This window comes from Miniopterus natalensis, chromosome 15 (assembly GCF_054644295.1).
Source record: "Miniopterus natalensis isolate mMinNat1 chromosome 15, mMinNat1.hap1, whole genome shotgun sequence".
NCBI classification, from domain to species: domain Eukaryota; kingdom Metazoa; phylum Chordata; class Mammalia; order Chiroptera; family Miniopteridae; genus Miniopterus; species Miniopterus natalensis.
The window spans coordinates 26,800,509-26,817,228 of NC_142095.1; the positions used below are offsets into that span (position 1 = coordinate 26,800,509).

At 40.1% G+C, this 16,720-nt stretch overlaps 1 protein-coding gene across 3 annotated transcripts; it reads left to right on the top strand.

Annotated features, from left to right (window-relative positions):
* Positions 1-64: 64 nt before the first annotated feature.
* On the top strand, positions 65-14,746 carry FAIM (Fas apoptotic inhibitory molecule). 3 transcript variants are annotated; one of them, XM_087824956.1, is made up of 5 exons: positions 65-197; positions 5,938-6,070; positions 6,429-6,657; positions 10,908-10,957; positions 14,290-14,746. In XM_087824956.1, the coding sequence occupies exons 2-5, from the start codon at positions 5,960-5,962 to the stop codon at positions 14,437-14,439; spliced, it is 540 nt and encodes a 179-aa protein (XP_087681082.1). In that variant the 5' UTR covers positions 65-197; positions 5,938-5,959; the 3' UTR covers positions 14,440-14,746. The 3 variants fall into 3 exon arrangements, with proteins under 3 accessions (XP_087681082.1, XP_016062553.1, XP_016062552.1); XM_016207067.2 differs by lacking the exon at positions 65-197 and adding an exon at positions 523-582; XM_016207066.2 differs by lacking the exon at positions 65-197 and adding an exon at positions 886-4,557.
* Positions 14,747-16,720: the final 1,974 nt, after the last annotated feature.

Genomic DNA, 16,720 nt, shown 5'->3' on the forward strand with positions numbered 1-16,720 from the left:
CGGCCTGCGCCGGGCCCCTCGGGGACCTGGAGCGCGACGAACCCTCGGCGCGCATGGTGCTCGCGCTCGCCGCGCCTCAGCTTCCGCGGAGGCTGCGTCCGGTTCTCGGCGAAGGGGGAAGGCCCCGCGGCCTGAGCGGCCGAGTCTGCCCGCATCCGCGGCGTGGCCCAGAGCCTCCCGCAGCCCACGGCGCCCAGGTGAGCCCCGCGGCCCAGGGGGGCGGCCCCGCCCCGCCCCCGAGGCCCGTGCGCGCAGCCCCGGCGCCCCCTCCGCGGCGCGGGCGGCCGCCATCTCCCGGAGGCTGTGGCCGCGGCGGGCGCTGCGGCCCGGGGGCGGCGTCTGCGTGGCGGGGGAGAGCCCCCCGAGGGGCCCCGGGCCCGCGGGATGGGGGTGGGGCGTTCCGGCGGCTCCTGGCGGCCGGGCCGCGCGGGCGGAGGCGGGGACCCCGGGCCCGCCAGGCCCTGCGACCCGCCGCTCCAGCCTCCGGCCACGTCCCCAACTCTAAGTTAGTACTCGTCGCCGTCGAAAACGCGGAACAGAAAAGCTGGAGAGCCGAGCCCCTGCACCCCGGAGACAGCCCGGGTTAGCATTAAGCTGAATTTCCTTCCTTTGCCTAGTAAGCGCGGCCAGACCGGGTCTGTGCAGCGCCTGGATCAGAAAGTGCAGTAACTTGGCTCCTTTGGACAGCGCGGGCGCCGCCCGCGGCTTGAAATGCTTTTCCGCGTTCCTGGCCGTGGCCGCGCTCGACGGCGATCGCGCGTGTCAGGTTGACCCGCATCTGGCCGTTGTCCGGCCCGGGCTCCACCTTCAGTTTGTTGAGTGGCGGGGCTGTGACTGACTTAAAGGATTCCCCCCCCCCCCCCCCCCGACGGTGAACAGACAGGGGAGTTCTAGTTTTTAGCTGTTACAAAAGCAGCTTGTTAGCCGTGCTCCGTCTGGTTTTTGAGCATCACTGTTTACAGTGACTCCTTCACAGGGCTTGTAGTGTATATACCTTGCGCAATGCTCCTTAGAAGTGATTCTCGCTTTTCTACCTCCGCCAGCATTTGGGAATACTTGGTTCATGGAACTTCCCGATCTCCTTCGTTGTAGGTCCCAGTGCATCTCCAGGGACAGTGTCAACACCTGTTTGTTAAGGAGTGGCCTGCCTTGTGGATCGCCTTACCTAGAGCTTTTCCTGAAAAGCGAACTCTGAGTATCTTAGTAATTTTAAAATCAGAGGACATCTGTAGTACTTTCAACAATAATTTTTTTTTTAAAAAGACAAAATTTTTTTTAAAAAAATGTTAATTAGGTTTGGCTTGGATAAACCACTGCAGTCTCCAATACGGTTAAACCTACGTTAATGCAAAATTCCAGCCGGGGTTAGAAACGTTTTAATGTTTAAGGCATGCTCTGAAACAAAGGTGTTGGGTTGCAAGGGAAGGGATTTTAAAAGGTTCTGCTGATGGGTAGTCACTAGATACTCAAAAAGCTTTCTTTGAAGACTTGTAAAAGGCTTCAAGTGAATGACATTGTCCTCATCAGTGAAAATAAATGGAATTTGTTTTTCCACCCTTTTCATTTACATTTTTTAAGTTTTGTGCTAAAATAGGGGGAATTTTTCTTTTTTAAAAAATATATCTTTATTGATTTCAAAGAGAGGAAGAGAGAGTTGAAATATCAGTGATGAGACAGTGGTCACTGATCTGCTGCCTCCTGCAGGCCCCCTACTGGGAATGAAGCCCACAACCCAGGCATGTGCCCTGATGGGGAATCAAACCTGGACCTCCTGGATCCTAGGTCAATGCTCAACCACTGAGCCACGCACAGCTGGGCAATAGGGGGAATTTTTCTTTGCCATGATCATTTTCCTGTTTGGTCACATGATCCCGAAAACTGAATATATGAATAAGAGTTTAAAAATGACAGTGGATTGATTCCTTTCTCCCAAATATTAAACCAAAGCCTTTCCACCCATTTGGCAGGGCTAGGATCCTTTCTCTACTGGCCCATTCTGCCCTTTACTGCTTCGCTTTATAAGACCCTCCCATGGCTGTGCTGTAATCCTCTTTTTGGTCTCTCCAGAGTCCCTCACTCTGAGCTTATGGCCCAGGTCAGGGCCTGACACATAAGTGACAGATAACTATTGGCATGGTGGATGAATTCAGAATATGACATGTTTATTAAGTTCAATTTGTAAGTTAGAGATCTGTGTGACTGATTTCTCATTCAAATGAGTAAGGTAGAAATTAGGGACAAGGGCAGCTGTGATCATCTCTGGATTATAAGTGATATTACATTCTAAGAAACACTACCAGCAGGAGCAGGGCACTTAGGCCTTTTTTTTTTTTTAAACAACTTTGTTTAATATAATTCATATACCATATAATTCATCCATTTAAAGTGTATAATTCATATTTTTGGTATATTGCAATATTTTTTAAGTTGTAGTAAAATATATATGACATGAAATTTGCCACTTCACCTATTTTTAAGTGTTAAAAATTCAGTAACATTAAATAACTCACAATGTTGTTCAACCTTCACCACTTTTCCAAAATCATTTTACACCTTAAACAGATACTCCATAAATAATTGTTGAATATATGAATGAATGTTGATAGTTTTTACAGAAAAAAAAATGTTTAAATGTTACCATGATTTCTAATCCCCCTTTTATTTTTTATATTATTTTTTTATCTTTACTGTTGAAAGTATTACAGATGTCCTCTTTTTTCCCCATTGACCCCTTCTACCCCACACCCACCCACCCTCTCAGTTCCAGGCCTTTACCACACTACTGTCTAACTCCCCCTTTTAATATGTTGTGTTGTCTTTTATACCTATTTGAAAAGTTATTACAATTAAGATGGTACCAGGCCTTATGTTAGTATGACAATAGTTGAAGTTCCTTATAATGGAAAACTGGGCAATTCTTTCAAATTTGAATGCTGAATTACTGAACTTTCTAGAGTTTCTAAGAAGTAGAGCAAAATTTGAATGATATCCCTAACTCTACTCTGACTTGCAGAGGATACCTTATCCAAATTGATATTATGCTGTTTGGCTTACTCTATTGCTATGTATTCTCTTTGCTTTCATAGTTGTAGGGTACCCTCCACTTTCATAGGAGGTACCCTAGGGCTTCCTAAGACTAGAAAAATCTATAGAATTTTAAGGTGCTAATAAAAAAAAAAGAGGGATTTATTTTAGGAATAAAGTGTTTTAAATACTTACCTAGTTTTCATACTAAAATTCTTAGCTTTTCTTTGCCTGTTATATTGCTTTTATGGATACTAATCTCTTCCTTAACATCTTTTAAAAAGCAATTTGTGGCTTCTGGCTGTCTGATTTTCCATTTTAAATAAGGAGAGAGCACCCTTGGACATCTATAGGGAGAAGGCTAGGCTAGCATAGATCTTGGGAGCAAAAATCAGTGAGTCCATTTTTTAGTAGGTATGGCAGGGGTACAACCGTTAATCCCAAATCTTCAAATATGGAGCGTTTCCTATGTATGTGAGTATATTTGTGCCTCTGATCTCAGCAATACATAATTAGCATTACAGCCCAGTTACTGTTTCATTAATTGCACAGAAATACTGGGCTCTAGATTTGGCTTGGGCCCTGCTAGTGGCCTGAGCAAACCATATGACGTTTGTGGATTCATTTTTGGCACTAGTAAATTAAGTTGGCCTGAGCAAACCAGTAAATTAAGTTTTCTCTTATAGAGTGAACTGGCATATTCTTGGCTGCTTCCTGCAAACTCAACATTTCTTTGAAGTTATATAAAATTTTAAAATTATATATTCTACCATAATGTAGCCTTCTAAAACTTAATATAAAGGTTGCCTTTTAATTTGCGGCCACCCTCTAACATCGATGCTTCCAGAAGATGCATTGTTTATCCTGGAGTTTTATGTATTCCCTAACCCGCTGCCTCATACCCTTGGGGCTTTTTTTGCCTCAATTTGAGAAGCATGGGACCCAGAGGACCTCTAGGACTCCTGAAGCTCTGATGCGGTATAATCCTTGAACTAAACTCGAGTTATTCTATAAACACGTAACATGGAAATATATGATTAGCCAATTTGCATGACTTAACTTCTTTCCCTGAAAATTAGAGATTGCAATTCTGTTGTATGTAAAAGTTGTTTCATCAGAAACTGCATGCAATTTAAGAAATGAATTGCAAAGTTAGAAAGACCCTTTGCAGAGCCCTGGCCAGTATGGCTCAGTTCACTGAACTTGGTCCCATGCACCAAAAGGTTGCAGGTTCCATTTCTGGTCAGGGCATGTGCCTGGGTTGCGGGCTCAATCCCCAGTAGGGGATGTGCAGGAGGCAGCCGACAAATGTTTCTCTCTCTCCCTCTCCCTTCCTCTCTAAAATCAATAAAAACTTTTTTTTTTTTTTTTTTTAAAAGAAGACAAACCCTTTGCAAATGTCATCTTTGTTGCTCTCAATCTTTCTTGCCTGCAATTCTGCCTTTTTCTTTCCTGGCTGCTAATTGGATTAAAGACTGTTTTGCCAACCATGGCATCTGGAGATGACAGTCCTATCTTTGAAGATGATGAAAGGTAAATGTCTTGCATTGCAATAAAACTAGCTTTTGAAACTTTCCAGATTGTTTTAATCATTCACAAGAGTTATTTATCCAAGCTACTTTTTTAAGGACACATTTTGTAAAACTGCTTTGCTTTTCTATGATGTAGAACAAGGGTAGTAAATACCTGGCATGAAGGTGGCCACCACTAACGTGGCATCCTCTATAGGACCTGGATGTACAATCTACAAATCAATCTCAGCACAAAGTTCTTGGCAATCACTTCAAGATGATATAAAACCCGTTTAGTATCTCTGATTTAGAGCACACAAAGGAGATTAGAGGGAATGAAGAGTAGGATGTAGTTAAATGAACAGCCTCTGGAGCCAGGGTCCTAAGTTTAAATCCCATCTGCCACTTACTGTCATTGTGACCTTAGACAAGCCCTTAGCTTCTCTGAGCCTCAATTTCCTCATCTATAAAATAGGGGTAATAACAGTACCCATTTCATGGTGAGGATTCTATGAGTTAGTATATGTAAAGCTCTTAGAACAGTGACTGGTACACAGTGGGCACTTCACTGTTAGCTATGATAATTAAAGCTGTAATAAATGTTACTTCTCTCAAAGCCCAAAACATATATCAATATCAAAATATTATTTATCTGTTATGTTTGTATTATACATATCATTTACATAGGACACACATAATATATATGTTTTATATTAAAATATTTATATTGTTTAATATGTTTATATTAAAATATGTGTTTAAATTGTGCCAGAAACTTCTGACTAAATGGAACCCTTTATTTTTTAAATAAGATTTCCTATAGCAATGACAAGAGTTACTATTTTCCATACCATTTTAATCTTTATTATAGGACATTTCTTTCATGACTTCTCTTTTTCTCAGTTCTTACTTTGATAAATGAGAATCTTTTTTTGTTAAAATTAATTTCTAGTCATGGTTTAAGTATGAAAGGTTTGTATAATTCTTGTTTTGGAGTGATTGGATCTGAAAAAGAAAAACCAAATTAAGTACTGTGCTTTTTAAATGAGGGGAGGGAGAAGTGGAGACTTCTTACTGACCTTTCCAAGCATTACTCTGTAGCCTAGCTTAGAATACTATCATGAATAAACTGATAGATTCTTAATCCTATTAATGTTAAGGTGACTTTGTATGGAATTATCTGACTGTATACCCACGCAGAGTAGTTTCATCTTAAAGGAAGAGTGCATAAGAGGGAGAAGATCATTACATGTACTGTGAGTGAGATTTCTTAGGTAATATCACTTTAATATTTTGTAATTTTAGGGGTTTTAAAAACCTGTTATTTTCCTCTTAGAAGGATTAATTGGCTATTCGATTACTGTTTTTGGCCTATTGTAACTAAAGTATTTTATTCCCTTAGCCCTTTGGATAGCCTGGGAAAAATGGCAGATCTTGTAGCCGTTTGGGATGTTGCTTTAAGTGATGGAGTCCATAGGATTGAATTTGAACATGGGACCACATCTGGCAAACGAGTGGTATATGTAGATGGGAAGGTAGGAAAAAAAGCATGTTACTTTGTAAATATGGTATACAGAGAAGGTTGATTTTGTTAATGTAGATCCTTCCTATGTGAATTAGGCTTTTCTCTTACTCAAGTGGTTATCTTTATATTTTGGCCTGTATCATTTTGCTGTACAAAGTAATCTAATCATAGTTATAGAGTTCATAGGATATAACATTTAATATTTAAACTTAAGTGCGTTTATATTCTAAAACTTTTGCATCACAAATTAAATAAAATTACATCTAAATAGCATTGTCATTTGCTCACTTTAATTATATTATTTCTAAAATTAAATATTAAATTGTCTTCCATTTGTGTGTTTTCAATTTTTCTATTTTATTACTTAGGAAGAGATAAGAAAAGAATGGATGTTCAAATTAGTGGGTAAAGAAACCTTCTGTGTTGGAGCTGCAAAGACTAAAGCAACCATAAATATAGATGCTGTCAGTGGCTTTGCTTATGAGTATACTCTGGAAATTAATGGGAAAAGTCTCAAGAAGTATATGGAGAACAGATCAAAAACAACTAATACTTGGGTGTTACATTTGGATGGTGAGGACTTCAGAGTTGTGCTGGGTAAGTGATTGCTATTTCTGCAAAATGTATTGCCTTTTTATGATAGTCATTTAGTTAGTAGTTTCTTTAGCTGTCCAGACCTTTTAAGGGAGCTTTGAAGAAGGGAGAGTATAAATGCAAGTGTATTTTTAATGTGTTCTGTGTGAATGAAGTATTCATTTAATCGATTGATTTATATATAAAATATGAGAGCCAGATTTCATAGTGATGGATTTGAGGGTTATAAGCTTGCGCTTCAAAAAGAAATATTGGGCCCAGCCGGGCGTGGCTAAACGGTTGAGCATCAACGTAGGATCCAGGAGATCAAGGTTCGATTCCCCGTTAGGGCACATGCCCAGGTTGCGGGCTCGATCCCCAGTCAGGGGTGCAGGAGGCAGCTGATCAATGACTCTCTCATCATTGATGTTTCTCCCTCTCCCTCCCCCTTCCTCTCTCTTAAATCAATAAAGATATTTAAAAAAAAAAAAAAAGAAGAAATATTGGGCCCTGGCCAGGTACCTCCCTTGGTTATAGCATTGTCCTGATGCACCAAGGTTGTGGGTTTGATTCCTGGTCAGAGCACATACAAGAGTCAACCAATGAATGCATTAATAAATGGGACAGCAAATCCATGTTAATCTCTCTCTTCCATCCTCTCTCTGTAAAATCAATCAGTCAATAAAATTTTTAAAAAAGAAATTGATATAGACATGTTATTATTTTATATTTCACTTTAAAAGCATATCTAAAGGCAGCTGGAGATTTAAGATTCATCAGTTCAGTAAGAAGGGAATTTTTCTCTAGGTAGCAATAGGGTTAGGATTGCAGCAGATCAAACTTGTCAGATCCAGATAAGGTAGATTAAAAAATAGAAGGCCATAGCCAGGTGGCTCAGTTGGTTGGAGTGTCGTCCTGTACATCAAAAGGTTGAGGGTTCGATTCTCAGTCAGGGCACATATGGGAGGCAACCGATTGATGTTTCTCTCTCAAATTAATGTTTCTCTCTCTCTGTCCCTTTATCTCTCTAAAAAAAAATCAATTAAGAAAAATTAAAAACTTGTCTGTGGTTATTATTGTTATTCCTGGGCAAAGAACGGAATTACCTAGAGTCTTGCTTGGCATGAAAGTTGCCTACGTATTTATTATTTGACAAATTTCAAATAACAATATTATGTAACTTTCTAAATTTTACATTGAGAAGTAAAAGCAGAACAAGGCAGAAAAAGCTCTTAATAACTAAAACAATACAATGTACTGAGAGGCCATATTCTGTGCAATATATTGTGCTGGGCATTTTACATAAATTATTTCTAATCCTTATAACAATCTTTAAGAAAAGTGGTATCATTTTCATTTTACCCATGAGAAAACTGAGGCTAATTGAGACTCAGAGTGGTGGTGACTTGCCAGAGGATACTGTTAGCAAATCACAAAGCTGGGATTTGAACCCAGAGCTCTCTGACCTCAAAGATCCTCTGCCTTCTTTTTCACCACCTAAAAGATGTGAGGCACACGAGGGGCCTGAAGATAGCACTGGTCAGCATTGTTAGGTTTGGTAGTTGCCACACCACTGAACACTGTGGGAGGCAGATAAAGACAGCCAGAGAAAGTGCCGTTATGCTGAAACTTCATGCTGGGAGGAAATTCCTTCTGCTCTGAAACCTCGCGCATACCTGCTCAGGACGCATCTGTGGACTCCCCAGCTGTCGGTCGTGTGGGACAAGGGAATCTGCAGGTAGGCAGAGAGAACAGGGTCCAGGGTGAACATGCTCCAGTACCTCCTATGATTCACTGAATCCACTTCTGAGCCTTAATTGATTTGATGCTTTATCAGAGCAATATCTTTTTTATAATACGTGTTTTAGAATAGGTGATATATAATTCAGAAATCAAAATGATATAAAAAGATAATTGAGAAATCTTGCTTCCACACCTTTCCCATTCACCCTGGTCACCTCATAAAGATAGCCATTTTTTATAGACTCCTTCTAATGTTTCTTTATTCAAACTGAAACAAGTATTACTTCATTACATAAAATCATCTTTATTGATTTATTAGTATATTCTGAAGATCCTTTTATAGCAGTAATAAAGAATGTTCTCATACTTTTTTTTTGTAGCTGCAGAGTAAATTTAAATAGTAAATAAAATAGTTTAACTCATTCCCAACTGATGGGCACTTGGGCTGTTTCTGCTCCATTGCTGTTAGAAGCAGTATTGATGACGTTGTTCACCTGCCTCTTGGAATATAGTGCACACATCTCTTTGGGACCAATTCCCAGAGGTGGGAAAGTAGGATTGCTGGGTCATCTTAGATTTTGCCCAGTTGCCCTCCAGAAGGCTTTTACCATTTTATGCTCCTAGTATTTCCCCACAGGTTCTTGAGACAACAGAGCATGTTGTTGGATTTTTTATATTCTGTTAGGTGAGAAATAGTATTCCAGTGTTATTTTGCTTTTCTCAGAATTGAGTGAGGTTGAGCATCATCTCATGTGGTTACAGTCCTTTTGAGTTTCTTTTCTAGAAATGCCTGTTGGTTCCCTTGACCCGTTTTGGGGGGTAGAGGGTTGTTGGTCTTTTTCTCCTTGATTTTGAGGGAGTAGTCCTTATATTACTAAGATTAGTCCTCTGTGCTGTGAGTTTTGAATATTTTTTCCCCAGTTTGTCATTTATTATATGACTTTGTTTATTATGTGTGTGCATGGTTCTGTTTAATCGTGCGGAAACCTTTTTTACTTTTATGTAGTCAGATTTATTTCATGTTTCTTTTATGGCTTCTGGATTAGTGGTGTTCTTCAGAGGCATGTTAATAGCTATTGTAGAAAATCTGAGCACATGTTCAGTAGGCATACAAAATAACATTCTAGTTTTCACCATTATTGTGGTTTATTTTAGCATTGTGTGATCTGATCATGTGTTGGGACAACCTGGGTTTCTGTGCAACTGTTGCTGTTGATGCTTCCTACTCAGGCTGCCACAGTGGTTCCCCTGCCGTATCTCCTGGGCCCCTCTGCCTTTCTCTCTGTCCCTCTAGCCCTGCTCAAAGTCCCTTTTCCACTCTCTGAGTGGGGGTCCCATCTCGAGGGGTGAGGAGAAAAGAATGTCCTTTAGACCATTTTCCAGAGTAGAGGGCCTGTCAGTGTCAAGCCAGACTGGCACCTCAGCCTTGACCTCAGACAAGTTTTTGACTCCTGGATTCCTTGTGCACACACAAGTCATCCATCTCTCTCTCTAGTCTTCATTCGTCCCAAAGCTCATCTTCTGGTTGCCTGATGAGTGCAGTTTTCTCTCCTGTCACTGGCCAGGACACTCACATTCACAGTGGGTCTAGGGAATCTCCCCCCCAAATGCACATGCACACACACATACCCACCTCCTAGAAGTGAGCTATGGCAGCTTGACTGATGCCCAGGTGTATCGTGGCAGCATCTTGCTCTAGTATGTCAGCACTATACTTAGCACAGGCCACCAGGTATACCTGCCTGTATTTTTTTCTTATGATCCAATTTTTCCCTAAAGTGAAACCATTACAAAACTGAATAGATATTATTATGCTATCCAGTAAGAAATTTAAGACTTAGTTTCTAAACCTGACATGCTATCCTGTATGAACTCTGTGGTAGTCTTTTTTGGTGGTCTTTTTTTCTTTCTAATCTTCGCCCAAGGACATTTTCACAGATTTTTTTTAGCGAGGGCGGGGAGGGAGAGTGAGATAAACACTGATGTGAGAGAGAAACATTAATCGGTTGCCTCCTGTACGTGACCTGATCGGGGATCGAACCTGTAACCTAGGCATGTGCCCTGACTGGGAATCGAACCCTCGACCTTTCAGTGTATGGGATGATGCTCCAACCAACTGAACCATACCAGCCAGGGCTCGGTGGTCTTTTTATGCCATCGTCCATCCTGCTGAGTGTGAGGGGCAGGGTTAATCACCTAGTCTAACAAACATTCCATGTGCAAAAGTCCCTCTTCACGTTCACTTGTATGCATCCTCTGACGACCGTGCTTCAGGATTTATTTTAACAAGTCTTTGTCAATTTGTATTGGGACAATGACTTTCCCTTAAAAGTTTGTATTGTTTGATTTTGATTTTTGTCTGTGAACAAAGAATAATCAGTTTCTTCAAATTTAGAAGAAATGCAGGGCTGTGAAAAGTTAATGGAATTTTAGGAATCCAGTGTATCAAACCTTTCTAAAAATAATAAATATAGAGTTAACTTTATCTTTAAATCATAGATTATAATTTTTTTAATTTGTTACTTTTACAGAAAAAGACACTATGGATGTATGGTGCAATGGTAAGAAAATGGAGACAGCAGTAAGTTGACCTTTTGATTTCTCTTCACATCATGTGTGTACATTACTGTTGAAATGCTGCTATGTTTCCTAATTATGAAGATTTTATAATTAACCCCAAGGTGCTCTTAGTTGAAAACAAAAAAGAGACGAATTAACCAGACTCCAAAATCTGAAAATGTTTCCCAGAAAGTACCTTGGATGGCAAGAATTTGGGAACAATTTATGTTGTAAGCGTACACCAACCTCTCGCTCTTTCTTTTCCTGGATCAGGCTTATCCTAAAAAGAGTTCCCCCATTAGAAAATTCCTCCCCTGAAAGCTGCATACCCGTTTATCCATGTTAAAGTGGTGCTTTGTACCACTGCTTCTCAGCTGCACATGCATAGAAATCACCTGGGATCTTGTTAAAATGCAAATGTTAACATTTCCTCAGATGATGCTCATGCTACTGATCTACAGATCACACTTTGAATAGAAGGCTTTACACACACACTTGAAACAGATGGTAGTTTTCTAATAGCAATGTTTTTGAAAAGAAGGGATGCACACAATGTCAGATGATGACACAAAGGCAGACCGGGAAGGGCACTGTCACAACCCCCAGAAGATAAGTGGAAGTTATAGACTAGCAGTGCCAAGAGATTATTCGCTCATTGTGGCCATGCAGGATGAAATCCCCACCTAAATTCCAGTGTTCAGCTTTTGCTCTCAGCTGCTTGCACTGTTAATGCTGTGGGTGGGATGAATATAGGAGTGCATTCCAAGCTGGAATGAAATAGTGGTGTATATAGAATTGTATTCCTGAAACCTATATAATTTTATTAACCACTGTCACCCCAATATTCAGTTTAAAAAAAACCCCAGTAATAGTGGTGTAATCTACACAGCACAGGGAGGGAGTGGAAGCAGAGGAGACTATTTTGGGAGGCAGGGAGTGTGGGAGGGACTAGGAGCTAAAATCACCAAGTGGAAATTCCCATGTTATTGGGTCAGCTGGCAAGCAGGCAGTATCTGTCTGCCTTTTCTGCTGGCTTCAGGTGCACCAGGGCTAGAGAATGAGGCACTGTCTTCTCCATTCACATTTTCAGCTACCTGCACAATAGTAGTCGCTGCCATTTCTCCTCTATCTAGCACTGGTATAGGAAAGTGAGAAGAGGTGCTTGGTCTGGGATGAACTTACTCAGACTACCTAGAACCTACCAGGTCTTGTAGCTGTCTGCTTCTGAGGAAGTGCCCAAGCGAGAAATCCAAGGTTACAAAGGTGAATGCTTTTCTGTTTCTCAATCCTGGTATTAATTCTTGAAGAGAACATTAATCAGGATTCACTCAAACCTGAGCCCCAGAGCCTGAGCCACTTTCCAAGTCCAGTCTGCTGATTAGGACTTCTTTTATGGAGAGGCTTGGAGAGCTCTTCAGCATTCTGTGACCCCTTGTGAACAGCCTAGCGCCACACCTGGTGCTCCTTCCTGTTCTTCCTTTCCTACCCTGGAATTCCCTAAATGGAGAATAAGTAGTTTTAACGACATTCCCTCCCATCCTCAAGGAGTTCTCCAGTGCATATATAAAGAGAACGTTGTTTTATGACTTTAAAAAGGTGGTTGTAAATAAGAAGTTGAAAATAGTGTTCACCTACAATGTCTCTTTCTCAGTAATGGACAGGAAACCACAAGTGTGTGGAAATAGCTCTTTATGACCCAGTTGCCTCCTCATTGTAACTACAACCTAGTTTGCAGGACTCTTGGCAGCTCCGTATCTAGGCAGCCTCCCTGGTACTATGCTCACCTTCTCTTGCTGTGAGTTACAGCTTATTTTCTCCCTTTTTTTCTCCAAGCATCATGACCAAGATTATGTACCTGTCAAATTGCCAAGAAGCTACTTAGAGGGGTTGTTTTACTAAACCATTGCCCTGCCCTCTAAATTGATCTTTACAGAAGTATGACTTAAAGGCATTTTTTAAAAAAGAGTGAAAAGACCCTGTCCTTCTCAGTACACCTCCCTTAAGGGCTACTGGCCAAATTCTCCTCAGAGCCAGGAAAATGCTTCTCTCCCTGACGCACTTGTGCTTTCCTTGGTTAGATCATGTAAGCCACGGGACCTTGCTCTGTCTGCCTTGGCTGCCCAGGAGAGCTCATAGCCAAGTTTCAAGTCTGACTGAGGTTTCTTTGCTTTCTGACATAATCCATTCGTATCCTCTAACCCTGTTCCTTCTACTTGGTCCCTGTCTTTTTACTCCAGGTCAGTGCTATCAACAGAAATATAATATAAGCCAGATATGAGCTGGGAGTGTAACTTTTCTAGTAGCTATGTCTTAAGGTGAAGTTTATTTTATATTTGATTTAAATCAGTCTATCAAAATAGTATTATTTAACATGTAATCAGTAAAAAAGTTTTTAGTGAGTTATTTTACATTCTTTGTTTCATACTAAGTATTCCAAATCCAGTGTATATTTTACGCTTAAATAGCGTATCTCATGTCAGACTCGCCACATTTCCAGTGCTCAATTTTGCTACATATGGCGAGTGGCAGCTGTACTGGACAGAGCAAGTCTAGATTTAGTAGTGTTTGATTTTATGTTATCTGTGTATTTTATTGTAAAGCCACTTTATACCCCGAGGAATCGGATCTTCGGAGTGGTTAAGAACACTCCATCCCCTTACTGGCTAGGGTCTTTAACAAGTTACTTAACCACTGTATACCTCAATTTCCTCATCTGTAAAATGAGGATAACAGTACTTCTATCAGGGTTATTGTGAGGATGTAGTGAAATAATGCACGTAAACCGTTCTTGGTTTAGAATAAGTAATAATTTTTTGCTATCATGTTTATCTTTTTTTTTTAATCCTCACCTGAGGATGTTTTTTTCATTGATTCTAGAGCGGAGGGGAGGGAGAGAGAAACATCGATGTGAGAAAAAACATTGATCAATTGCCTGACCAGGGATGGAACCCGCAACCTGGGTATGTGCCCTGACCGGGAATCGAACCCGAGACCCTTCAGTGCACGGGGCAATGCTCTAACCAACTGAGCCACGCCGGCCAGGGCTCATGTTTATCATTTTTACTTTTGAAAATATTCTATTTGTCTGCATAGTATGTGTTATAGACACAGAGCCATGAGGTGCATGGTTGTTTCTTCCCTCTGAAACTTTAGATTCTTAGAATGTAGGGAGTACAAATAAACTTTCATTCATAGCAGAATATGAAAGCATCAAAATACAAATTTCTAACTTTAATTTTGCAAAGCTTAACATTTAATATGTACTTCATTTTACCACCCTTTTAGATGGTGTTAGTGCTCTAGACAAAGATAAATGTTTCTGAACATTAATTCTTCCTCCTTTTGTTGGCCTAGGGCGAGTTTGTAGATGATGGGACTGAAACTCACTTCAGTGTTGGGAACCACGACTGTTACATAAAGGCTGTCAGTAGTGGAAAGCGGAAAGAAGGCATTATTCACACTCTCATTGTGGATAATAGGGAAATCCCGGAGATTCCTGAATGACTTCATGTTAATGAACATTAATCTTAAGAAGTAACGATCAGGACTTTTAAATTACTGTGGTAATTAAATATGTTCAATATGTACTTCTCGGTACATTTAATCTGCTGTGTTTTTATTTTTTTAGTTACTTGAAACTGTAATGTTCCAAAGAGTCAGGGGAAAAAATTATATACAATAAAAAAACCTGCAATTTATTTTGTAAATAATGTAAAAAAAAAATGTTTCAAAGCCAAATGGAAAATAAGGACCAAAATCAGTAATGTTTTACAAGGGGAACTTTTACTATAATAAACGCTACAAACTAAAATTGGTGCTGCTTGATTTGTGTTTCTAAAAATGGACGTCTTCATATATTTTTGACTTGTGCAGATAGGTTGTCTCTCTAGTTTAAAGCAGTTAGTATATGAGGATATAATTATTAGTTTAATTGGAGGAATGAGAAACATTTAAGGAAATGTCAAATAGTGTCACATATATAGGGGGAGGAAAAAGTAGGTTTACGGTTGTGAGCACATTAAAGTTTATTCTTGTATTCTTATTATTGTACTTATTTGTATTGTCTTATTGTTACTTCATATCCTTACTTATGATTTACCTTTTAGGTAATGATGGCTGGTAATTTAACCTACTTTTGCCCACCCCTGTATTCCAGAATCAAGCCTTTGCCTGTAGCCTTTCCCTTACAGCAGTACAAAATGTACAACAGATGGACAAGTCTCCCAGTCTTCCCTTCAGTTTAACACAGTATGTACTTTCTCTAATGAGCACTGAGGGCAGGGACTACATACTACTATATCCTCCAGGACCTAGCATGCCCCTCACAGATGGTGGGCAGTGAGATTTATATTACAGAAGATGCTCAGAAGAGAAGTCTGGGCTGGAAATATACATATGGGCATCATCAGCATATACGGACACACCTCAGAGATACTGTGGGCTGGGTTCCAGATCACTGTAATAAAGTGAGTTTCGCATAAAGTGAGTCACATGAGTTTTTTGTTTTCCCAGAGCATGTCAAAGTTGTTTATACTGTAGTCTACAAGTGTGCAATAGCATTACATCTAAAAAAAAAAATGTACATACCTTAATTAAGAAATACCTCATTGCTGCCCTGGCCGGTGGGCTCAGTGGTTAGTGTTGAACCTTGCACGAAAGGGTGTGGTGGTTTTGATTCCCAATCAAGGGCACACACCTGGGTTGCAGGGTTGATACCCTGCCCCAGTTGGGGCGTGTGCAGGAGGCAACCAATCGATGTTTCTCTCACATCGATGTTCTCCCTCTCTCTCTCTCTCTCTCCCGCTCTAGCTAAAAAAAATCAATGGAAAAATATCCTTGGCTGAGGATTAATAACAACAAGAAAAGAAATAGTTTATTGCTAGAAAATGCTAACCATCATCTGAGCCTATTGGGGAAAATGGGGCCAACAAACTTGCCTGATGCAGGGTTGCTATAAACCTTCAATTTGTGAAAATGCAGTATCTGCAAAGCACAATAAAGTGAAGCACAATAAAACGAGGAATGCCCGCAGAAAAAATTTAAAACAATGGGAATGGATAACATCAATTAGGGAACTTAGGGAGGGGGAAGAAGGCGGGCATAAAATGAAACCCTGAAGAGCCACAGCATTTGAGACTGGCTAAGGGCAAGGGAGGTCATTAAGTAAAGAAATCCTGAAGCTTTAAAACAAAGGACAGACATATTTGATTATTTAGAAATTTAGAAGTTGTGTGGTAAAAAATACAACAAACAAAGCCAATATACAAACAATATATTTGGGGGAAATACTTGTAATGTAGAGGACAAGGGTCACAAATACATAAATACAGAAGCATATGAGACAGTACAACACGAATGGGCATACAGAAATAACCAACAATACAAGCAGACTCACAGGGGCTACGGATTAAGAGTTCATTAGATGTAGAGCTATGTTTAAAATGTTTAAGGTAATAAAAGACAACTCTGAGAATTTCAGAATTTTTTAAAAGACGCAGCAGAATTAAAAAATGAAAGCTGGTGTAATGACATTAGTATCAGTTAAAGTAGACTTTAAGGCAAAAAAGCATTACCAGAAATACAGAATGCTTTAAAATAATATTTAATGGTTCAATTCACCAGGGATATAAGTCATCTCTAAACTTGTGGGTGTTTTTTCCCCCAATCTTTGTTCTTACTGACTTTATCATGGGGCTGCAAAATTGGCTTTTTTAACATTGACCCTGAGCCATAGTTGGAAAGCCTGCCTCACACGAGTCTGCATTTCCTTTCCTTTCTGCTTTCA

Coding starts and splice junctions, on each gene's coding strand:
- FAIM (XM_016207066.2), top strand. CDS start 4,514: ATGGCATCTGGAGATGACAGTCCTATCTTTGAAGATGATGAAAG. Junction 4,558..5,937: donor ATCTTTGAAGATGATGAAAG/GTAAATGTCTTG, acceptor TTATTCCCTTAG/CCCTTTGGATAGCCTGGGAA. Junction 10,958..14,289: donor GTAAGAAAATGGAGACAGCA/GTAAGTTGACCT, acceptor TTGTTGGCCTAG/GGCGAGTTTGTAGATGATGG.